The 25,331-nt window shown below is 38.4% G+C and overlaps 1 protein-coding gene across 2 annotated transcripts; it reads left to right on the forward strand.

The window, feature by feature from the left end:
- Positions 1-319: 319 nt before the first annotated feature.
- Positions 320-17,806, forward strand: oprd1a (opioid receptor, delta 1a). Of its 2 annotated transcripts, XM_053334214.1 has the most exons (4): positions 359-412; positions 461-576; positions 15,803-16,158; positions 17,277-17,806. In XM_053334214.1, exons 2-4 carry the CDS (start codon positions 560-562, stop codon positions 17,804-17,806), a joined length of 903 nt encoding a protein of 300 aa, XP_053190189.1. In that variant the 5' UTR covers positions 359-412; positions 461-559. The 2 variants fall into 2 exon arrangements, with proteins under 2 accessions (XP_053190188.1, XP_053190189.1); XM_053334213.1 differs by having other exon boundaries at positions 320-576.
- Positions 17,807-25,331: the final 7,525 nt, after the last annotated feature.

Here is a 25,331-nt window from a genome sequence, read left to right on the forward strand (position 1 = left end):
GACGTCGACGCACGGATATAAGAGAGCAGCCGGGGGATCTTGGAGAGTACAAGAGGTGTAGACACAGCTAGAGCGCACAGACATAGCTGACTGCGGCTGAGGGGCCACCTTCTCCTCTATCTGGATAGAACACCGAGGCGCATTCTCAACTCTTCTGTACATTTTTTTCTTTTTCTTTTTTTTTGGAAAGTCTTTCAAACTATTTGTCCCACTCCTCGCCTCCAATCGGACCCGTCTTCCTCACTCCTGATTATTAAGTTGACATTATTGTGTGAGCAAGTTTTCAGCACCACGGACAGTGTGTGAACAGCGCAGCAGCATGGAGCCATACACGGTCTCCGGAGCTCAGCTCTCCCTGTCCGACCTTTACTCTGTCATCCCCTTCAATGTCACCTTCCCGGACGAGGAGAGCGTTATGATGGGCGACAGGTTCCAGAATTACACCGAGCAGGAGCAGCAGAGTCCCGTGAAGAGCACCGGGGGTATAGTCATAGCCATATCCATCACGGCTCTCTACTCCGTCATTTGCGTGGTGGGACTTCTGGGCAACATCCTTGTCATGTACGGAGTGGTCAGGTAAACACTACTTTTTTTCCCCCTTTGTGTTTTAAAAATAATTTCCTACCGCCATTTTATTAAGTATGTTACTGGTTTAAAGGGTACAATGAGAGCCCAAACCTGCAATGACCGAAACCTTGGAGTCGAGGATAGAGTCAGTTCCACCAATCATGATACTTTCAGGGAAATTGAAGTCATTCTGTGAGCGTTGTGATACAAAGGCTGAATATCTGCTCTTTGAGTCCTTTCATAAAAGTAGAAAAATAGTCTTTTTTTTGATGTATTTGGAAATGTAAGAATAACATGATCAACCACTTTTTAAAATAACCTACATGATATATTGTTTTAATTATAAATTTGCCTCATCTTCATTAGACAACTCTTTTATTTTGAAGGGGGCATCAATTGTACACATTAATCTAGTCTCTCGGTTTCTGCATGTGTGTGGACAGGGGGAGTGTGTGTGTGTATATGTGTGCTTGCATTTGTGGCTGAATGAGGTCCATGTCTGCACACAGCACAAGATTGTTCTTTCATTATTTCTGCATGGAGCACCAGCATGTGCAAGTTTTATGCTGGTGGATGGGGGGAGGTAAGACTGTTGAACCTCTAATCTCAGATGCAGTTTCTCAATCTGGTCTGACTCAGCTATACCTCAGGCAGATAGGTCTGTTTAAGCAGATACTCCATACCTCATACAGATCTATGGACCATCAGCTGTACTCACACTAACCTGATTTGATGACATTGCAAAATGTAGCAGAGAGGAAATCCTGCAGTCAGAGTATACTGAGAAAGAGGTGTAGTTTGGTCTTTATTTAGCCTTTTTTTTAGAGTTGGCTGTGATGAAGTGGTGGATAAACCCATTGTTTATATTTAACATTTTAAGTTTTAAGGTTAAAGCTTGATCGGCAGTGGTTTCAAACACTTAAAATGTGGGCTTAAAGCACTTAAAGAGATGTAATTTTTCAAGAGGCGATTGCTTGTGTCCATTAGGGAATGTCTGCTTTATAATCAGCGATCTGAGGTCACAGTTTCCCCTTCCCTCTGTGCTCTAAAAGCAATATAATAAAGCCTACACCCACTTTCTTACTAGATACAAGTACCCAGTCATTTTCTGAGACACCTTCTTGCCCTAACATGTACGCTTGTCACCAATAAAACAGCTTACATCTTCTGCAGCCTGGGTATCAGCTCGTCCTCACTTGTCACATTAATTACCTATAATCTTAAACATTTCCTGTATGTGTTCCTCCTATATCTACAGCAGCATTAATTCCTCTAAGATTGGTCTATGGTGGAAAAAACAGTATCAGAGGGAGTATAGTAAGAGAGAAAAAGAAAGTTGAATATAGGAAAAGCAAGACATTTTCTGCAAGTGGAAATCTTTGGGTATTAAACCAACAAAAATTCATAAATATGTATGACTGTGCCCATTGCTTCCATTCAGGAGTGAAAATAATGGGCAATACAAGCCACATAGAACAGAAGGAAATAGGCAGCGAGGGAGGTAAGAGGTAGACAAAGAGGAGATGGATGAGAGAGGCAATGAATCAAATTGTGTGCAAGCACTTCGCTGGCATTTCTGTTTCTGTGAGTGAGAAGACTCATCATTGATGCGAGGAACCCCATGAGACAGAGCCATATGGAAGGTGAGCGCATAAAGCATCCCGGTCAGAATGTATTATCTCCTGAGGAACATCTGTAAACTCTGATGGGAGCCAGCTGAGAAAAATACAGCCAAACTTAGACACATATATAGTGGTGTAATAAAGCAAAATGAAAAGTTGGGCAAACACTGAGCTCCACATGATACTCATTTTTCTTCCTTGTGTTTCTTAAACTTTCTATGATTTATTCACAATGGTTTAAATACAGAATGAAAACAAAAAAAGATTGCACTCATGGTTGCAATGATGACAATGTCTCAGGAACTGATAAACACAAACACACAGCAGAATCTTTAACGTTTTAGTACTTTACTGTGGTGAAAGCCTTTGTCTTAAACCATCTTGTCACAATTCTCAAGTACCTTTTAACTACCTTTAAATACTACCCTCGCCTAAGCAATGAGAAAATACTCTACAGCTTGAACCAGCATACATTGTATCGGCCTAGGCTAAACTGCAATTGCTGGCTCCACTGGCTTGATAGGCAACTTAATTGGGCGACTGTGGCTCAGAAGGTATAACAGGTCGTCCACTAATCACAGGGTTGACGGTTCATTGGGCATGACAATGAACTCCGGATTGTTCCCAATGGGAGGTCCGTAGCCTGTATCTTAGCTTGCTGATATAGGTTTGTGAGTGTGTGTGAATGAGTGAATGATAGCAAAAACCCATACCACCATAGTTAGTCACTAGCCAACATCTCTGGTATGAGAGAGGTTTTATGGATCATGTGCCTTGACCTGTCCTGTTAGAACATGATTTTACTATGAAGTTGTGTGAATGTAAGAGTGAATACAAGTCTATATAGTCATCAGGTGGGCCCCCTCTCAATAATGCTGAGTAATGACTTGAGCCAATGACATAAAGAAGGTATGTTCCATCATACGAGAACCGCCCTGTTTAACCAAACAAACCAATCAATCTTCTTCAGCTTCTTTACTTCAGAAAACAACGAACCAACACCTCCATCAGCTGAAGACACGCTTGCTAACAAACAACCAACTGACAACATATTAAGCGAGCTAGCACATTTTTATCACTGGCAGCAATGCAATCAAACCAACCAAATATAAGTCTCTTTAGCATTGCTGCTAACTTTTACGCATTGATCATGAGACAAACGCCATAGACACTTCACATGCTCTCATTCAACATGTCCATTTTCTCATAGCAAAGACGCTGAGAGCACACAGACAGACAAGACAGAGCAGCACAGCAGCAGCATTGTTCAGCAGTAACTTATTCAGACCATCAGATACAAAGCATAAAACAAGTAGTAAGAAGAGCAAGTACTGAAATCTATTATATTGTAATGTATTCCCATGTATATGCTGTTCAGTGTGTTCTCAGTCAGCTCTTCTGGCAGCTCTTGTGCCATGGGCATGCAGGCAGGAAAGGTGAAGTTACTATGGTTACAGGGATGCTCTCTGTAGCATTGACACTTTCCAAATAAAATGTGATTCCAAAATAATAAAACATTGTTAACCAGGTTTAATTATCCAAATTGTTCTTGTTTGACCTTGTCCCACCAACATTTTAGGCAACATAATGGTTTTAGAAAATTAATTTACAGCCATTTTTCTAATAATCAATTTCTGTTCTGTTCCACCCCATTATATACTATTCTTTATGCATTCTTGGTTTCGTCAATATAATTCATCTAGACTAGCGCAGGTGTTTGTTTCTTGACTAAAGAGGTTAGTCAAAGGTGGTGTAGAAATGTGTAAGGACCCCAGACTCCCTGCCTGGTCATGATGGGCTAATGCTGCTACTGTGGGATGTTGGACACCAAATGACACACGAAAGGGAACCCAGTTAGCTGTATGTAAATGAAATCTCACTTAAAGATGGTTCTTAAACAGTGGAGACAAATTCATCAAGGTCTTTAACTCACCTGATCTGATGAAAGACAGTTGAGGTGTTCATCAGGGCTGCAGTTAAGTTTGACTTTGCACTTGCTGTTGAGTTGGATCAATGTGCTGCTGGGCTTCTCCCTGCTAGCTGGAGGAAGACTCTATTATATGTTGCTGACCTTTTTCTACTGTCTCATACTGAACAAGGACTATAGCAACAGCTGTAAAAAAATAAAAATAAAAAAAGAAAGAAAGAAAGAAAGAAAAAAAAAGGTACATAGTAGAAAAGTACTATCAGAACTGGGCCCTGACAGTAAAAATAATGAAAACAAATGTCATGATTTACCATAATCAATCATATAATTGAAGATAGTATGAGTTATACTTACCTTGGCATAACAGGAACAGCATCAGGGAGTTTTAACATGGCAGTTAATGTACTAAACAGAAAAGGTTCAAGAGTTCAAAATCTAATCAAGAGAAAATGTTATAATTTCCAAATTCCAAATAAAATCTTACTTGAAATGTTGGAAATGTTAATAATGTCATTCTACCCATTACACTGTATGGTAGTGTAGTATGTGGTCCACTCTGTCATCATAGCTGTTGGAGGCGGGGGTTTTGAGACAAACATCCAGCAGTATCTTCACACACAGAATTCTGCAGATATATTTTACACCAAATATGTAGGGCAGAAACAGGCAGATAACTACTAATAATTAAATACTCTGGAGAGCACTCAAATGTTTTAATCACTTTAAAGCTAGCCCCCTAGATACCCTCCATTATGAAGCCCTCCCACACATGCACACACACACACACAAATACATGCATAGGATATACTGTGTATCTTTTATCTTTACATAAATATTGATGTATTATAGAAATCTTGTGTCAATGTTTTTGTACTCTCCAAATATTTGGACAAATTGTATTTGAATTGAAAAAACAAACTGAATGAAAAAACATACCATTAAAAATATTTCTTTCAAAAGGAATGCCAAAATGTTCAGCCAGTCGAATACATGTTTATTCAGATATCTTAATGTATTGACTTGTTTGCCTGCCACATCAGGCAGCATACAGCGCCTATGAAAAGTACTCACTCCCTTGGATGTTTTTATCTTTTATAAATTGAATCATGATCAATATAATTTGGCTTTTTTTAAATGTATTTACAAAAAAACAACTCTGTCAATTTTGCAGACATAATTCTATAAAGTAATGTCAATTAATTACAAATACATAATGTAAAATAAGTGATTGCATAAATGTTCACCCCTTCAACTCAGTATTTAGTAGATGAACCTTTGGCTGCAATCACAGCACTGAGTCTGTGTGAATAGGTTTCAATCAGGCTTACACATCTGGACACTGTCATTTTACTCCATTCTTCTTTGCAAAACTGCTCAAACTCTGTCAGGTTGAAGGAGGCTTCAGAGTAGACATGAACAGCGTTTTTCAAGTCCAGCCACAAATTCTATATTGGATTGAGGTCTGGGCTTTGACTCAGCTACTCCAGAACATTCACCTTGTTGTCTTTAAACCATTTCTGTGTAACTTTCACTGTTTGCTTTGTGTAATTGTCTTGCTGGAAAATAAATCTTCTCTCCAGCATCTTCATTTACATGTTAAAGCCTCCCCTAGAATTAGAGAGAGGGGGGTCATGGGGGGGACAAAACCTGATCTTCCACGACAATCTACAGTGCTGCTTACTGACGAAAATCCCACTTTTCATGCAGTACACGCTTGCAGTTCTCTTGCAGACTGAATCAGATTGTCCTCCAGGATTGTCCTATATTTTGTTGTATTCATTTGACCCTCTACATTTACAAGCCTTCCAGGGCCTGCTGCTGTGAAGCATCCACATAACACGATGCTGCCACCACCATGCTTCACTGTGGGGATGGTGTGTTTGTGGTGATGTGCAGTCTAGTCTGATGGCCAAAAAACTCCATTTTGGTCTCATCAGACCAAAGAATCTTCTTCTAGTTGACCTCAGAGTCTCCCACATGCTTTTGGGCAAACTCTAGTCGAGATTCACTATAAGCTTTCTTCAACAGTTGCTTTCTCTTTGCTACTCTCCCATAAAGCAACAGTCTTTGTGTGCAGAGTCTCTCCCATCTCAGAATAGTGACAGGTGTGTTGGTAGCTTCCCTCACCAGTCTCCTTCTTGCACGGTCAATCAGTTTGTGAGCATGGCCTGCTCTAGGCAGTTTTACACATGTGCTATATTTCTTAATGATGGATTTCACTCAACTCCAGGCGATGTTCAGAGACTTGGAATTATTTTTGTATCCATCCCCTCACTTACATTTCTTGGAGTGTTCTTTTTTTTTTCTTCATGGTGTAATTGTTGCAGGAATACTGATGAACCAGTGACTGGTGTTTTATGCTATAATAACTTGAGACACATTCACTGCACTCAGGTGATCTCCATTTCACTATTTGTGAGAATACTAGCAAGAATTATTTAGATCTCTATTAAATTAGGTAAGTCACTTTTAAGGGGGAGAATATTTATGCAATCACTTATTTTACATTATATACACTTTGAAATTAAGGAGTTGTTTTTGTAGAATTGACCATGATTCAATTTATTAAAGCAATAAAAGGGGAATTAATCCAAGGGGGTGAATGTGTTTTATAGGCACTGTATATACAGTAGCAGTCAAATGTTTGGACTGTGGAATGTGAAGGTGTGTTGAAACTTTTGACTGGCACTGTGCATATATAGGCTGCCTGATGCCTGACTTTTGATATATCGTATATATGTATACATACATACATATATACACAGTATATAGCAAAACTCATTAAATTCAGTTATTTGCCTCCACTTATATACATTTATAGATAGAAACACTCAAATGCACACAGACCCTATTGAGAGCAGAGACTGCATGGATGCTTCCATCAGTGTGGATGGGCAGTGGGCTGCTGTTGCCTTGAGAGCCCACGGTCTTATTGCTGATGGAAAGGCTGACAGTGACAACTCTGGACCACTCTGTTACGCAAGATAGGTCAGCAGTACGAGGCTTCTCTTATCTTTCAGTGATCCTCTCCTCCACCTCCCCTATGCTCTTATATTCCTGTCTCCATGCCCGTTAGATAACAACTGGCTCATGCAATTTACTATCAAGTGGCCTCCATTTGAAATCAGTTTGACGTGCGACTAGAGGAAGGCTAAATTAGCTTGTGTGAAAGTGGAATATTTTCCATTAATACTAAGAGTTTTTTCTAAGAAAGCAGTAGAAATTGAATTTTAAGAAGTCATATTCTGGTAAAGACTAAAGATGAAGTTAAATCATGAGTCAACACAGCTTCAGGGGGCAAAAATGACAGGGGATGGAAATTTGGCTGAAAATATCGTAGCCTGTTGCCAGTTGGAGCATGACTGTGTGTGTATGTGTGTGAGTGTGAGTGTGTGAGAGAGAGAGCGATGCCAGTCTGTCAGTCTGTTTATTTCCTGAGCAGAGTCAACATGGCCACTGTGTCTCACTGCATGTCTTCCATCTCGCCCAGCGACATATATTTCAGTGGGTGTGTGTCAGTGTGTGTATGGCTTTCACCCCTGCAAACACAGCAGTGTCGACCTTGACTTTTATAACAGTGTTACTCCAACCAGCATAGAGATAGAGCACAAAAAAATAAATACAGATGCTAATTCTCGAGTCTTTCATTCTTGCTTCCTGCCTCTACCCCAATACAATAGCATTTCTTCCATGCATACATAGAATTAGAAACCATTACAAACACTCAGCAGTAACATGTATTTCCAGAATCCAGTCAGTACAAGTGAGGTGAATGAATATTTCATAGGGTTAACTGTCTAAAATTTCTGTAGGAATATTTTCTCCTGAAGAAAGATTTCTGATTAAAATTGTTCACAATGACATCCATGGTGATTTTCACCTCCACTCAGGATGGAGGTAAAAATCTTATGATGGATAGTCAGAAAACTGAAGAAATAAAAGCATTTTACAATGGTGGGGACTGCCTCGAATGACACAGCCCTGCTTTATTAACTTACTGATTTATTATTGATGTGTTCAGTTATATTTTATTTTTAAAATCATACTGGCTTTTGGCAGTTGGAGGACTCATAGATCTGTGTATCTAGCTGGTTGAAGTATTGAGTATTTCTACACTCTTGGCTGGTTAGCTGGGATTTACATAGTGCTGAGCTTAAGGCATCGATTCATCTTGAGCAGCAGCAACACTGATACTCCATCTAGCTGAACAATCGTTCACATGATCTAGAGTGACTAGAGGTCAGGATGGTCAATATGCAGTAAAGGTTATGTATCACTGTTTCTTCAGACCGTTTGTATAATGCAGTGTGTCCTTCGTCATGTGCTGCTTTGAGGCTTTCTTTCTCCTTCTCATAAAGCACCAAAAGACATTCGTGAGGAAGGGATTGAATAGCTATGACAGCCTCACAGCAGGGAGTCCGCACTGTAAGGAAACAAAAAAAAGGAAGTGTGTGATTAAACCCTAAGAGTGCAACTGTGTCAAAGGAAAATGTGCTTCACTGTAACATGAAAAGGGGCATTAAATTTAAATGTTTTGACACATAATTACTTCTCCAAGCCTACAGAAAGGAAGATGGGTGTTTAAAAGCTTTTCCCTTCCTCTGAATTATACCCCAGACAATTAACCATTACATAACCTCAGGACCAGCTATGTGATTGAAATGACAAATAGTGGAAGTCAAAAAGTTAGTTTTCAAACATAAAACGTCTTCCTGCTTGGTGTGAAATTGATGTCTTAAGGGCAGAAAGGTGTGTCAAGACGAGAAACTGCATTTTGTATATCAATTTAAATTGTTCAACTTGAATAATTTCATTAAAATCTTATTAAATTTACTTTAATTACGAAATTAAAATTAAAAAACTGAATTTGAATCACATAATTTAAATTTCTAAACCAAAAGCTGAACAACATCGACACTCAAGATTACAGGTGTCCCTGATATTTTCCTCAGGTAAATACTGCTATTTATATGTCTTTGTCACATAATGTTAACTTAGTATTTATGCATAAACTCTGTAAACCGTTAGCACACAAAGTTTGTCTTTACAGGCAAGTGACCTACAGAACTAGTCAAGTAGAAAGCATATGTTGTGAAGAGATACAGATGTAACGTGCTAACATGTAACAATATCAACAATGTAGCACAATACCTTATGTAATATAAACACAGAGTAGTCATTGGGGTGTGGGGGTGGATGAAAAACATTAGTTAAGTACTTATATCTAGTTTTTAAAAAATAGTATAGTGACTACTGTAGCCAGCCCATGTATTGACCAGTAACACTTACCATAATGAGACAGGAATATGCATGGAATTGACTGGTATTACTGATTTTTTTAAATTAAAGTGCTTATGTACTTCAAAAACTGCTCAGTAAGAACTGTCTTTTCTTGCTTACAGAGTCACTATTTACTACCTGTAGTAAAAGATTACATTACTAGCAAAACACAGCTTCACATTTACATTGACCAGGTTTTGCAACCCTTCTATATGCATGAAACCCAAATGATTCACAAAGTAGTAAAGCCATAGCTTTTATGTACAAAGTCCAGGTCATGTCTTCTATCAGGGTAAAGGATTTCTTGTATACTGAAGTTGTGTCAGCTAGAATTGGAGCTCTCAGATCACAGTGGTCATTCTGACGTGTTCTCCTCTGGATACTGACACTTCCTGATATTCCTGGTTGCTGTGTTGACTTCAGGCCTATGCTTGACTGAAGCACGACACACGTCCCTGCAATAATGTCGGATGGTTTCTAATATTGTGAACAGAGTCTGATGGATCAAACACAAGATGATCAGGGTAACTGTTGTACTTTATACTTTGATGCTTCATTATGGCCAACGATGTACAACTGTAGATAAACTTGTTCTTGAATGAAGGATTAGCATGTAGGTGTGTGGCAATCACGGTCAAAGTGATTACATTATGACAACAGGAAACCAAAATGACAGAACACAATTTTTAATCCCATAAAGTGACTAGTGAAGTAACCAGTCCATTGCAGTTCTTCTATGTGTTTATATATATATATATATATATGTGTACATGATCCAACCAAAGTTATTGACATTAAAATATTAGGATCACTCCCAGTGTTGCTGTAGCCTGACAAAAGTGTTGTAGCATTCAAACAGTTAATGTAGTATGTTTATATGTGTATTCATAGTAAATGTGCATGCCAAATAATATTCATATTCTGTGCCTCTGTGACTGTTGTCGATAATTGCACTTACCACGCTTTTTATGTAGAACCATGGGATTAAACAGTTGAAGGTATCAGTGGCGATGGCTCAGCTTCATCACATCACTGAAGACTGTTCTAGATACAAGGACTGCCACTGAGCCTGAAATAATACAACAAAAAAGTTTCATACACTGGATTAGACTGCATTAGTTTCGGTGAATGAACTGGTGACTGATATACACACAAACTTGTAGAGAAGGGGGTAAGTGCTTCACATAGAAAAGAAACCGCAAAAAGGTCCACAAAAACAGACATATTGTGCATACATACACAGAAAATTGCTAATGCCAACGAACATGCTGTACAAATATGCTGTGTGTTCATGAAAAAGAAGGTTTTTAGTTTGCTTTTAAAAGAATACAGTGTTGGAACAAGTCTTATTTCTACAGACAAACTCTTCTACTCATTAGGTCCATATATACTGAATGCTATCTCACTAGACTTTTTAAGTACTCTCTGCACAGGGAGGAGATTTCCACCTTGTCACCGGAGAGATTTGCTGAGGTTATAAACTGACAGTATGTCTGAGATGTAGTGTGGAGCCAGACAAGCAAGTGCTTTGTAAACCAAAAGGAAGAGTTTGAGTTGTATTCTGAAAACAATGGGTAGCCAGTGAAGGTTCTGAAGGACTGGAGGACTGGAGTTAAATGGTTTGATATTTTTGTCCTGGTTAGAACTTGTGTAGCTTATGGATTTTGTTTGTGAGACCAATAAACAGAAATATGTAATAATCCAGTTGGCTCATGACAAATGTATGGATGAGGTCCTTTGTGTCAAATTGAGAAAGAATAAGCCTCTGATTCTCTGATTTGAGTATCTCATAATAGGTCTGTCAACCGTGTCAAAGCTGGGACTAAGTCTGCGGGGTTATAGGGAGCATCTGGCCATGCCCTTCCTCCTCCTCTTCCTCAAGAACCATGTGTCTCAAGGTTTTTTTATTGGTGTGGATGTAAGTCTTTGCTGAACAGCTATGAAGGAATTATATTTTTTAATACATTTTTTAAATAAGCAATACATATTAATATTATATTACAAGTCCACTACTAATGGCTGCAACAGCTAACTGATAAAACTTTTAAAAAAGTAGTCATAATATATCAGGCTAAATATGATAAAAAAGAAAAAAGGATGTAGCCACTGTGATGTCAGCCATTGGTTTGTGGACTCTGGTTTTGAAGCCTCAAGTTTTAGCATTTTGACTGTCGCCATCTTGGATTTTTGGAGCCAGAAGTAACCATATTTTGACAAGAGGGTGGAATTGACCGTAAGATTAGTTGCTGGCCTGGTTAGCACAGTGCATTTACAGGCTGTGGTTAATTGTGATAATGCTAATACTAATGCTAATTATAAAGGCTTTTATAAAGGCTTAAAAAGTGGTTAAAACAATATATAATTAAAAATTCGCAAAAGGTCTAAACTGTATACACTTACTTACTGCACTTAGCAGCACTACAGCCTTTGGGTATGACTAAATTAGCAGTTTGATGCTAATCAAAAGAAGAAAGGAATCAAAAGTATTCCTGCAGCTTAACCATTTGTTGTTTGTGTTTCACTGGTCTACACGTTAATTTAGCTATCTGGTTGTTCACCTTCTCAGATGATGGGAGTACATGAAGATTTTGTTGTTTCTTGGAGCCATCATCAAATAAATTGGCATGCTTTGTCGTACCTTTGACATCTTTGTATTATTGGAGTTAGGAAGGAAATGGACACAACCATAGATGCCGAGTGGCCGAAAAGGAGTTCTGCGAATTTGCACTTGATTGCTCTTCCTCAGCGCTAACTAAAATTTAATTTAATCATTAGAACTGAATGTGGAAGTATATAGAGTTGAATTTCAGTGAGGATCAAATACAACTTCAAAAGCAACTGAATTAATTTTCATAGCACATTCAGTTTCAAGTTTATTGGAGTTCAGTTCCAAACAAATACATGACATTTCAAATCTTGCTTCAGACTCAGTTTTTCAATGCAATTGTTAAAGTTGAACAAATACATTTAGTGTCTAGTGATGCCCACAATGTCTGCAAGGACTGCACACTTTACAGCCCAGACTCTTGTACATGAAAGAGTCTTGCCTTTAGCCATGTCTATCTAATATATGCCACACTATCATCTTTTTGGGGGGGGGGCAAACTTTTTTTTTCTCATTCACTTTTACCTTTGACTTGAAATTTGAAGAGTTACATAATTTCCAAGCCCCACATGGTTATAATATACCTAATATCTAGGTTCACTCACCCCAGCACAGTGCAGTTTTGCTATATACAGGGATATACTGTGTGTAGACAGATCTTGTCGACTTGGATTAGGAACGGGGAAAGCGATTTCTTTTGAATGACGGTTCAAAATGAAAGGGACTCTGGCAATAAACATAATCCTCCTTCCATGTCAAAAGTCAGGCTTTAGGTACTGAATCAAAGACTTCAAACAGATGGAGATGCAAAACTAAACGAAAAGCAGTTCTTAATAGAGTTTCGAGATTGAGTCTCATAAAATGGCTGCAATCGAAACTCCAACTGGTGATCTTCCTTTTATTATGACTGATGCCATTTTACGTCAAAGCCTATCTCTTCTTTAAGCAAGATGTGGTTTTCCAAGGGTTCAACACATTACATTTATAATGTACTTGCTTCACAGAGCCCTTACATAACTTTCAAAGCTTACTGAACTTCTATGCTTTAAATGGAACCTAATAAAGACATTGGATAAGGATGATCAGACATAGAAGGGAATGTTCCAAATCTGTTGTCTTACTGTACCTTTCATCTTGATTGACTTTGACTTTTAATTTAACTATGGTTCAGCAAAAACAAATAGTGTTGATAGCATGAACTGTTAACAATCCCACAAGGAGAAGATGCAAACACGCCCCCCCCCCCCCAAAAAAAAAACAAAAACCCATTGTCCTTTATAGCTGACAGTGCAAATGTAAAATAACCATAGTAGGGAAGTGTCAAAAATCACCAGCTATTCAGTGTCCGTTACGTATTGACTAGGGAATTCGTTGAGTGAGGGGTGGATTTCAGACACGGCCAATGTACATCAATGAACCAGCATGTACAATTGATAATATCCTCATAAAGAGGAGTTGCTAGATCGGGAAGTGTTCTTCCTCAATCTTTTACAATACTTTTCACAGAAACACAAGATTCTTCAAGGTAATTGAACTATCGTATGTTTATTATGACCCCAATATTTAATTATTTAAATTTTGTTTTTGAGAAATGATGTGTAAATCGTTACGTCTGCCTCTCACTTCACAACTCTATAGCAGCTCCCTGAAACTGGAACACCTGAAAGGAATGCAGCCTTTAATTGTGTAATTTATTATACCTGCTTTCCCTGCTATAACATATGAAAAGGCCCACTCTCCATATTACTATCCACATGCTATTATATATATATATATATGTATATGTGTGTGTGTGTGTGTGTGTGTGTGTCTGTCTGTTTAAATGTATACATTTGAGCTAGTTTGTCCTTTAGTTGAACAGAAAAGACACCTACTGCACAGCTGATCATTTAAAGACTATCGCTGGAGCTGGCAGCAAGTAATGGAACAACTTATGCAATTATATTTTCTGATTCAGCTGAAGCCTATGTTCACATCTAAGTGATTGATTCGATCAGACAAAAACTCCCACAGAGTTCAGTCACTAATTATTATCAGTGGAACCAACTCCCAAAAGTGTCATCTGATGTCATCATCAATTTAACTCTAGACAATCTGATTTCTAGGTTCAGATAACCTACTTTTGAGACAATTGGAAAACTTAATCACACAAGAGTAGCAATAGAGAGCAGAAACAAGACAACACATTGAAGTCATCAGAAGGTTGCAGAGTGAAAGTCTGTAACTATAGCTGAAAAAGTTATTTTATTATAAAGTAGCCCAGCACATTACTGCCCAACACAGGTTCTAACCAAAGTAATTAAGGGTTTGCGTTCACACCTGCAAACGAATCAAAATTGGTCCGATTGACGGTCCCTCGTCCTCTGGTAGGTCGGCATTTGGTTCGGAGTTAAGCGGACTGAGACCACCTCTTTTTGGAGGTCTCGGTCCGCTTGATTTGGTGGGCATCCGAGTGTGAGTGATGCTTTCACACCAATGAAAACAAACTGGACTAAGAGCTTTTGGTCCAAATGGATTGTTTAGTGCGCACCAACTACTGTTGGTGTGAAAGCGCCCTAAGTTAACACCAAACACTGAAATTAAGTCACACCAGTCCTCATAGTGTAAATTCACTATTCTTTAGAAGGGTAATAGACTTTTTTACAGCACATGATAAAAGTAAAGGTGATGTGGCTGTGTATTAGGATCAGAGCAAATATAATCAGCCTGTAACTGATGTTGACACTGTCAAGTCATCAGTTGCAAATAAGTGGATTTACTATGCTATCATCACTCTTCTTGTTGTGGAGTTTACTTCTATGACTATTCAAGTATTTGCAGTCATTGATTTATGTCTAGTCCTAAATCTGTTCTACTGATAAGCTAGTTTAGCCACCAGTGCTAATGCTGAATTAGATGTGCTTCTTCATTATCTCCTAACTTTGATGGTTACAAATGAAAATAAGAGCTCAGTATTTGTGTTTATGTGCTGGGTTTGGCTTCCTTGCTGCAAAATGCATCCCCATCTTATCAGTACCACCAAGACCTTGAGTCTTTATCACTCAAAAATACAAATTAAAAGAAATCAGCACTGTAATACACAGTGTGTATTATACATTATTCCTTAATGAAATAGTATTTTATGCTTGCCATTTTTGCCTTTAGCCAATCTGCTGTGCCTATACATTGAATTACATTGAATACAATCCCATTTACATGCACAGAACATCCTGCTATCGCTTAGAACATTCAATCCGAAGAAGATTTATATATCAATACATCTGGCAAGGTTTCTGATGAGAGAAGCAAATTTGAAAATAAGCCTTTTGCCCCAAAGGAGAATTTCTGACCTTAATAAGTCAATATTGCACCAAGAGTTAAGCACTGATAACCATTCTTTTTTTTCTTGAATACATGAGAAAAATTCTTATTTCACACATACACAAATGAACAGTCCCATCCTTAAAGCAGGCTTCAGCATATACAATATATATGAAACTTGAATTAAAAGCAGAAGTATTTTCTTTTCATAACTCTCTAGTGCAATCTCTGCAAGTAGGCTGCTTGATCTGAAGCCAACAAGCCAATTGTAAGCATTATCTCAAATCACTCATTTAGAAAAGAAAAACTTAAGCTATGGAGAATTAGCATTAGACATTCACAGCTCTACATTTAAAGCTTGAGGGAATTAATTCCTCATCTAAGCCATAAAAACACACTCCACCGTGAAATCCCCATAACAGAGACTTCAATACCCAGCTGCTCTCATTACTACTGCTGCTTATTACAAACACTTTTTCTCTGCTTTGTGACCACAACCAGATATACCAAGATGAAGACGGCCACAAACATCTACATCTTTAACTTGGCTCTCGCAGATGCCCTGGCCACCAGCACACTGCCTTTCCAAAGTGCCAAATACCTCATGAATACCTGGCCATTTGGGGAAGTATTGTGCAAGCTCATTATTGCCATTGACTACTACAACATGTTCACAAGCATTTTCACCCTCACCATGATGAGCGTGGACCGCTACATCGCTGTGTGCCATCCAGTCCGAGCACTTGAGTTTCGGACACCAGTCAAGGCGAAGTTGATCAATGTACTCATCTGGGTACTGTCCTCAGCGATTGGAGTGCCTATTATAATCATGGCGGTGACCAAAGTGACGGATAATGGTGAGATAGTAGTTAGTATTTTCTTCCACTGTTTTATCTTATACTGTTGAAAGTCTTCATGACGAATATAAGAATGAACCATTTCCAAGAATTGGGTGACCCTCACAGAGTTGGAACGGTATGGGTCATTGCCATAGTGCTGGAAAACAGGCACAATTCACAGAAGAAAAGACCCTCAGCAGCTTTGATCTTCTTAATTTGCATTTATTAGGCCAAGCTTCCGGTCCTTAAAACCTTCATCAGAGCTTACATGGCACACAAAGGAAAAGCAAGTATAATGTTGATTATGAATACAGTCCCATCCATGACCTCAAATAATCCATTGTGGATTGTGGAACATGAGTAGAAAAGCCTTTGAAACATTTAGACCACTGAATCTGCAAACTCTCCATTGAAACCACAGAGTTCAATTCATAGTTCAGGGTAGTTCCTGAGTTTTTTCCTACTCATCCAGAGTCACTCACAGATGTTTTTCTGCTGTCTTTGTGAAAACTTGTTGTTGAATGTTTAGCCTAGATTATTTCAATTTATCAGTGTATTCATAGTAGTCCTTAAAGGGGGTAAAATATATTTGTAATGATTTTTTGAAGGAGAAGAACTTTGTATGTATTGGATAAATGACTCAGGGGAGCCATCATTTACAAGTGCCAACATGCACCAAAGCAGAAAGTAGGTCACCCGTTTTGTAACAAAGTGAAATGTGGTGGTCAAAGAGGTAAATGGCCATGTAACATAGTTAACGTTTGTGTAACAAACTGGAGTTCACATCACAACATAGAATTGCATTTTGTTATAGCAGAAGACAAAGCAAAAAAGTATTTCCCTAACGTTAAACTCACTTAAACCATAGTTTATAAGCCATAACTACAGTCTTTCCCTGACCTTAGTCATACCACTGTTGCCATGCCAAGACTTTGTAGAAAGAAGTTGAAAAACATAACCGAGAGTAATCTAGGGTTTTGTGAAGGTCTATTTTGGCAATAAGGTTGGAAAACCACAAGGCTACTGACAAAAGTCTGTACATTTCTCTGTAGTTTCATGATAACCCTACAAACCAGTCAGTCTGCTTGATAATATAACCATAATTCTGTCTGATCCTACTTTGCTCCTTTTCTCAGGTAAAACCATGTGCATGCTGAAGTTCCCTGACCCTGACTGGTACTGGGACACAGTGACTAAGATCTGCGTCTTCATCTTTGCTTTTGTGGTTCCTGTGATGGTCATCACCATATGTTATGGCCTCATGATCCTGCGTCTCAGGAGTGTCCGCCTGCTCTCAGGCTCCAAGGAGAAAGATCGAAACATGCGACGCATCACACGAATGGTCCTGGTGATAGTAGCAGCCTTTATCATCTGCTGGACCCCGATTCATATCTTCATCATCGTGAAGACCATGGTAGAGATCAACACCAGGAATCCCTTTGTGATAGCCAGCTGGCACCTGTGCATCGCCTTGGGCTACACCAACAGCAGCCTCAACCCTGTCCTGTACGCATTTTTGGATGAGAACTTCAAGCGATGCTTCAGGGATTTCTGCCTTCCCTGCCGGCCCCGTGTAGAGCAGAACAGTTTGACCAGAGGTCGTAATACCACTAGGGAGCCGGTGTCCGTTTGCGCTCCAACAGAAGCAGGGAAAAAGCCAGCATGACTAGGCATGGACTGGGTCCCTCACAGCTCTCGCTCGAGGAGGATCCAACAAGATTTGCAATCAGAGGTCACCCAAATCTCCACAACAGAGTTTTAAGACATCTTTGCAAGAAAAGCTAGTCTCAAAGAAGAGAATCATTCAGCTCATTCCTTACAATTTGGCTGACATACTGGATGTTCAAAAGGAATAGCTAAAGATAATGACAGACAAGTTTCATTCCGATCTCACTTTCTATTAAAGTTTTGATGAAGTGGAATCTCTTTTTCTCACAGGAAATGAGACGCATTACAAAGGCAGTGACAGTATTTGGGGTGGTAGTGATAGCCCAAAGAGTGAAGCAAATGTTGAAAAGATTAACAAAATAGAAAAATCCCCTGCTCATTTATCTGACTAAAGGACAAGAGCAAAGGACTATTTATTGATACAGAAAAGGAGACACCTGAAGTTTTCGGTCTTGAGAGAGAGAGCATTTTAATAAAAACAGACTGGCTGAGGGCTGAAACATTGTGCAACAAAAGACAAAAGCGTGAAACAAAGGCCTTGTCTAACTTTGTCATTTCTTCTAAGAAACACATGTATGTACAGCCAACAAAAGCAAATGAGATTTTGGCGATAAAAGATTATTTTGATGGAGAAATAATCAACATCAGAGAGGAAAATTTCATCTGTATCTTTATCAATACGAAACAAATGAGCCTTACAGAGCAGAACTACATGACTGATATCCACCGACAGCTTGATGATGAATTACAGCATATTTTGTTGCACAAGGTCAACCACTCTCTACATGGACAACTAGGGAAATCATGTTTGATTCTCTGTGATCAAGCTTTTGTTGTTTAGTTTTTTCCACAGCAAACAAAAGGTTGCTGTTCTGTTTTTTTCCCTTTAGACTAATTTAGAATTCTGCCACCATCAACTGTACTGAGAGAGAAATTTGGGGCTTAATGTTCTATGGATTTGAAAAATGCTGTAATACAGGACATGCAATCATAATGAAGCCTAATTCAGGGGGTTTTGTGCTTGTGGTGAAAAATCCCAAATAGCATTAAACTACTGAAGCTTGAATTTCAACAGACCTTTTTATCCTGCTCACCTACCTGACTTTGATGGGTGATGTCAGGCCCACAGAGACCCTCTGAGCTGAACCACTAAGGAATAATAAATCTGCCACTGAGGAACGCCGTCAGCAACCACAACACTTCCCCCACTTTATTTGGTTTGTTGTTTAAAACAAATATAAAGTCAAGGAACCATCTGCAACTTGGAATAAGAGCAGCTCCATCACAGTCTAGTCTCGCCTTCCCCGATGTCAACAGACAAACTGCTTCAAAGAGTTTATTGATCTGCATTTGAAATGAATAAAAAGCCTGTCATCTGTCACAATGAAAATCTGTAGCACTTTTAAGAAATACTGAGTGGCATTAATGAGAACGGTAATTTATTCCGGGTTGTTTATGTAGTCCAACAGATCTTGACACCAATCAAATTGGAGACATCAATCAAAGGATGCTGTGAAGTTAATGACCATTTCAACTTTGCATACCAGATGAGGTATGCAATTTATTCTCTTGCTGAAATATTTCCAAGGCTAAACATGTGTTGACATACAAACATGTCAGAATGTGTCAGTTTTAATTTTAAATGTACAGTTAACATCTGACAAACATGGATAATGTGGAACAAGTAAACAAACTCTAAGCTGAATATGAATCAGAAGAGATGAAAAATGAAAGAATAAAAAGTCACTGAATGTGAATTTGTAGATAATATAAAGCTTTTGTGTTTGAACAAATTTGGCTTCAGCCAGAGTTAAAATGACTTTGAGGTGTGCCTGTGGTTCTGTATGCTTTCTTTACACTTTAGATAATATTTCGCCACAATGCTTTTGATGTGGCTCGAAGTGAAAATAAAAAAAAGGGAAGGAAATGAAAGACAACAGTGGAGTGCTCAGAAATGGATTTCTGCTGTTTACAGATTCAGCAATTAGCTTGTGGGATGACTGTACAGTTGCCCACAGAGACAGTAAGTATTGACTCTTCTGTGTTCCAAAGCAAGATAGACAGTTTTACAGTGTGATACAGTTCCTGCATATTTTCTTACAGTGACAGCTGTGACTTAAAGTGTACTGTATATAGCAACTCTCTGCTTTAGCTTTGATCAAGTACTGCATATGTCTGGTGTGCAGGATGTCTCTCAGCAACCATCTGCAAATCAAGTTATATAAGGGCAGAATGACACAAATGTGTAGAAAGTTGATTTTTGTTGTTGTTGTTGTTGGGTTTTTTTAATGAGTTATGTTTTCACAAATCAGCAAAAGCTCAAATATTCTAATTCATTTATAAATAAAAAAATATTTAAAAAAATGTGCATTCAGGGTATGATCAAGTTTAAAGTGTGTGGGGGTGTGTGCATGCTTCATGCTTTCATTTGCTATCACATGGGTATTGTTGAGATTTCAAGCATTCTTACTCAAACTAATTAATAAATGTTTCTTTGTGTCACTACTCATGCTGGAAAAGCAGAATTAGGTGTATTGACAATATTTTGGTATTCTTCAGAATCAAATTTTGGGGAAAATCTCCATTTTTTTGTATTTCATGGATACAATTGATTACATGAAAGATGTCGTCAATGTTGTAATTTTCTATGCGTGATAAAGTTTAAAGGAACAATCAGTAATATTTTTCCGCCTCGTTGCATAAATGACAAGCTGGCAGTCTGGGGTACAGTCTGTTCTGCACCCCCACAAGGCTTCTGAACTGTAGCACCATTATGAGAGAATAAGCAGCAGTGCAACAAGCTTCAAATGTCAAAATTATCCAAAAAACTGTCCTGTAAAACACACATTTCCCCAGGCTGCTCATCACCACATATTCACACAATTGAACAAAATTATAAATGCAACAGGCGGCACTCCATCAACAAAAATTACAGACACAGTCATTGTAATGAGTTTTAATTAGCGTAGTCAGACACCAAAATTGCCTCGGCCACCGAAACCTCCATCAGGGTTTTTTCGGTTTGCTGCACATTACTGTCTAAACAACATTTTACAAAGATTTCACAGAGGGGTTAGAACTAAAAGTAGCTGACCCAAAGAGCAGACACTCCAATTCAACACTGATTTATATGCAAAATGTTCACTCTCAGCTTATTTCATGAGTTTACCCTGCATTAACTCCTCATCATAAGTGATACATAATTTCTTGTATCATTATGAGTAGGCACTTGGTTAAGGTTAAGGATTATGGTCTTGGTTCAATATTGAATAACACGATTACTTTATTTACATATAAGTGGTTTTATTGCCTAAACCCAACTACGCTGCAATATAGAGTGTGTTCACACTGAGCTGAACCTTGTGTGAAAAAATGCAGCACTCTGTCCATTTGAATAGATTCCAACACAGAGCTCCAACATAAAAGGTCAATCTGGCTCAACTTGTGCATCAATGCAACATGATGTCATTTAACAAGGTGCTGCGTTGGTCAATCATATACATGCAAGATCACATTGATAGTGGGTTATAAGCTAATGTGAATGTGGCATATTTCTACTATTTAGCTCACAATTATCACAACGAAAGATACAATAGGATAATAATTAGGGTTCTCAACCAAAATAAATTGATACCATGTAGTATCGAAATATCTCCCATCAAACGATCCTTTTTGCAACCAGAGATAGAAAACATGACTATTTGCTTGGATACATGATGGGTACTGAATGAAGTACTCAATTAGTATCAGTATCACTTTAAAGGGTACTTGGACTGGTACTGGTTTCGTGATTTTTTAAACAATACCCAGCCCTAATAATGATAGATAGGGATTGCCTAACCCTAACCCATGATGATGAAAGTATGCAAGTATAATTAACTGTTATGTATCAGCAGTACCTCAAACAATGCTGCTTCTTGTCTTATTATCACATTTCCAGCTCTCACATTGACACACATCTAACCCAAACCCTCACCCTCAACAGTAACCAACCCCAAACTGATGGACTCAAGTTACTCTGCTATGTTGCAATGAGGAGATGGATGGAAGATTCATTAAGAATTTATGCAAACACATGTCTCGTAAATGATTGGAACTTATTGGTAAGATTGTTTTACATGACCTAGATTGTGTTTCCATATACAAAGACTGGAAATAGGTTTGGCTTTTGAAGAAAAACATGATAATGATTGTTTGTTGACATCAACTGTCAATGTGATCTCTGGCAGAGGGCAAAATATTTCATGGCAGTTAGCAATTCAACCTTGGTTTTGTCATGTCATGTCTATTCATTACCTGTAGCTTGACAGGTTCAGTTACATGTGTGAAAAAGTTATTATGGTGTCTGACAGCGACAGCAGATTAGGAGAAGGAAGGGGAAGGCACATTTGCAGAACTGAACTCCTATTGATTGTTAACCAGTGTTACAGTACTACATCATTATTACTGATTGCTCCTTTAATCATCTTCCTGTGTTGAACTCTCATATGCTTCTTTTTGTATCTTTGTAATCTACCAATATTGTTGATTCTTTTGTCATTTTTCTATTTGATATACAACTGCTTAACACTGTAGACCGAAGCTTGTGTGAATATAAATAACTGTACATTTGTGTAAGATGCTAATTTGTTGTATAATCACTGATTGAAGTACAGTGTTTAAGGCAAGTGTGCTGATCATACTAGTTCTCTCGCAGTGTTAACATATTACTTAGCTTCTTCTGGTGCATCTGTTGTATGGAACCTTTTTAATGCAGCAGTTGTGTTTCAAGCCTAACTCAAAACTGTTCGCAAAAATAAAGAAAAATTGAAGCTGACTGATCATTTGTGTCGGGTCTTTTCCTAAAAGTCTCCGTTTTGTTTTCCTGGACACAAAAAAAGGTAGTGGGATGGTATAATATTTTCATGAAAATTAATGGTTTCTTAATGGAATAATCAATCTCGCATGATTGAATTTAAAAGTGGAAAGTGCCTCAGAAAAGTACGTCATGAAATCGGAATGCAAAGTGCATTTCCACTGGCACTCAGATAAACACAGAAGAGATGGCCCGAGGCTGCTCTGAGTCCCAGAGTGTGCTATCCACCACTATCAGAAAATTAAACATCCAACTCTGCATCTCCTTTGGAAATTCAGACCAGCATCTTGCAGTCACTATGGAGACCAGCAGCAGCACCAGCACAACCACAGAGTGCTTCAGTGAAAGAGCTGAAGAGATTGAATTTAATTATGGAGGTTTCCTTCACTCGCAGCCTCTTATCAATTATCCTGATTGCTCTATCCACAACAAGAGAGAAGCCTCCCTGCAGATTAACCAAGGCCTGGTCACTTTAACAACCAAGGCAAAGGCTCACATCCCTGGAGTGGTGCTCAACACTCGTTCAACATAGTGTATTATAATATGCAGGATAATGTGCTGCTGCTGCTGCTCCTGTCAAAATAACTCCCAAGATCATTGTGACCAACTCTTCTACTAGAAATTAATTTGTGCCCGAAATTAATTTTGATAAAAATGCTGTACCACTTGATTAACATATTCTTTTCAACATATTTTAATGAACATATCTGCCTAGATGCAAAATGCTGACACTTAATGTATATGCAAAACATTCACTGAGAACATATTTCATTTGTTTTACCACTTGTAGCAGCTAAATTATATTTAAACTAAGCCAACCAATCCAAAGTACTTGAAATTACATATTAAAAAAATCATGGTAATCTATCCAATAGTTGAGGTATTTTAAGTCTGAACCCAAAGTGATCGATCAACTGATGGCCACATATACCATACGGGCAATCTGGGCAAGTTCCCAAGGGCCCAGGAGGGGCTCCACCGAGATATAACAAGTCTTGACCCTCTCTTTGAGTTGATCGGTTTCCAACAGTGACGATACCTATGTCTAAAATGCAATATGGAATTACAAGGTTTCCACCTTACAGTCAGAATAAAATAAGTTGATTCCAATAAGTCTCATGATTGACTGTTTTATTTGCCAATTTGATAGCTGTGTGTTAGTTTGCATCGACGAGTTTGTGGGAAAAATGATGACCTAGTTAAATGAGCTTCAGTGCCTAGGAGCCCCTGGTGGTACTTACCCAGTCTTGCTGACTGGCAGACAGACATTGCCATCAGAGTCAATAGTCAAGCGTAATTTCAGTCTTTCCGTAACCTTTACCAAAGCTTTTGTTGCCTAAGCCTAACCAGAACTCAGGAAATAAACCCTGGTCATCAGTCTTAAAGTCAATCTGCCATCCCAACCTACATTTACTTCCCTCACTTGAAAATTACCACCACGTTTCCCTCAAGATGTATTTCGTAAAACTAAGAAGAAGTATCTTATTGTAATTTTATGCATGATGTTTGGCTTTAAATGAGTAAATACTCTCTTGTTTTGGAATGGTTTGCTTTCTATTGCTTTCATGTTAATCGCTCTGCTCTCCAGGCAGACTCCACTGAAGTATAAAATACACACATTACAATCCTCCAAAAAATTTAGTGGGTACTGAGTGCTTTTTTCTTTCATAAAGTAGCTCGAGCCGAGCCAAACAAGCATGAGGCAGCACACACAGATGTTATTATTTGAAAGCAGGTTCACAAATATGAAGAGAGCTGGCTGATAGAAATGGATGAAGAGAGGGTCCTTGAGTCTAAATGCTTTTTAGAGACATTCATTTGCTACAGGCGTGCACCTGTGAACTTTGATGAATATAAGAAGACAACTTGTAAGCAACTGATCGATAACACTCTGTATGGATGGCATTGTGCTCTTTTCACTGTGTTGAGCTTATAGAGCATGACATAGAGGAAAGGGTCCAGTATTAGCGAGGGGAAACAAATAATGAATAATACATGTCAAACATATGTGTGGAGAATAAGAGTGCAGTCGAACAAATACAAACACATTCAGGCATCTGTGGAAGTCATTTCTGCCCCATGTATTTCAACCTTCTTCATATGAGTTTAAAAATGATGTAATTTGATGTAGAAATTAGCAAAATACAACATTTCAGCAGTTGGAAGAGTTGGTAGATAAACACCAAGGTTGGTGAAGGTTGGTGCTAATTCCTCATCATATTGTTTATTACAACTATTGACATGACTCATTAACTTCGAGTTCCCTACCAAGGTTACTGGCCCACTCAGACACTTTCATTATAACTCACTGTACATCTAAATTACCTGCCCTGACGAAGGATTTGCAAAATCCATACCCATAACTTTTCCCACAAACTTTTATTTATGTGCCCTGGACGCTACGCCAGCATTTCTCAGTCTACAGAGTTGATTGAACTCAAATGGTTCAGAGCCCCTGCTGCACAGAATCATGTCATCTCGAGCAACACACCAATTGCTACTTGTCAACACCACATACAAAAAAAATCCATACCTATTAAACCTGGTATATTTGGCTTGAACTTTCATTTTAATTGTATTGGAGTCTGGCTGAATTTGTTTCAGTTCTATTTGGTGATACTTGAAGCTCATAGGGGTTAGTTAATTATAAACAGCAGGGTCCATCCAC

The sequence above is a fragment of the Scomber japonicus genome, chromosome 15 (assembly GCF_027409825.1).
Source record: "Scomber japonicus isolate fScoJap1 chromosome 15, fScoJap1.pri, whole genome shotgun sequence".
NCBI classification, from domain to species: Eukaryota; Metazoa; Chordata; class Actinopteri; order Scombriformes; family Scombridae; genus Scomber; species Scomber japonicus.

Excerpts from the sequence above, each read along its gene's own strand:
- oprd1a (XM_053334213.1), top strand. The coding sequence starts at position 320 with ATGGAGCCATACACGGTCTCCGGAGCTCAGCTCTCCCTGTCCGACCTT. Across the intron at positions 577-15,802 it reads GTCATGTACGGAGTGGTCAG|ATATACCAAGATGAAGACGG; the intron begins GTAAACACTACT and ends GACCACAACCAG. Across the intron at positions 16,159-17,276 it reads GACCAAAGTGACGGATAATG|GTAAAACCATGTGCATGCTG; the intron begins GTGAGATAGTAG and ends TCCTTTTCTCAG.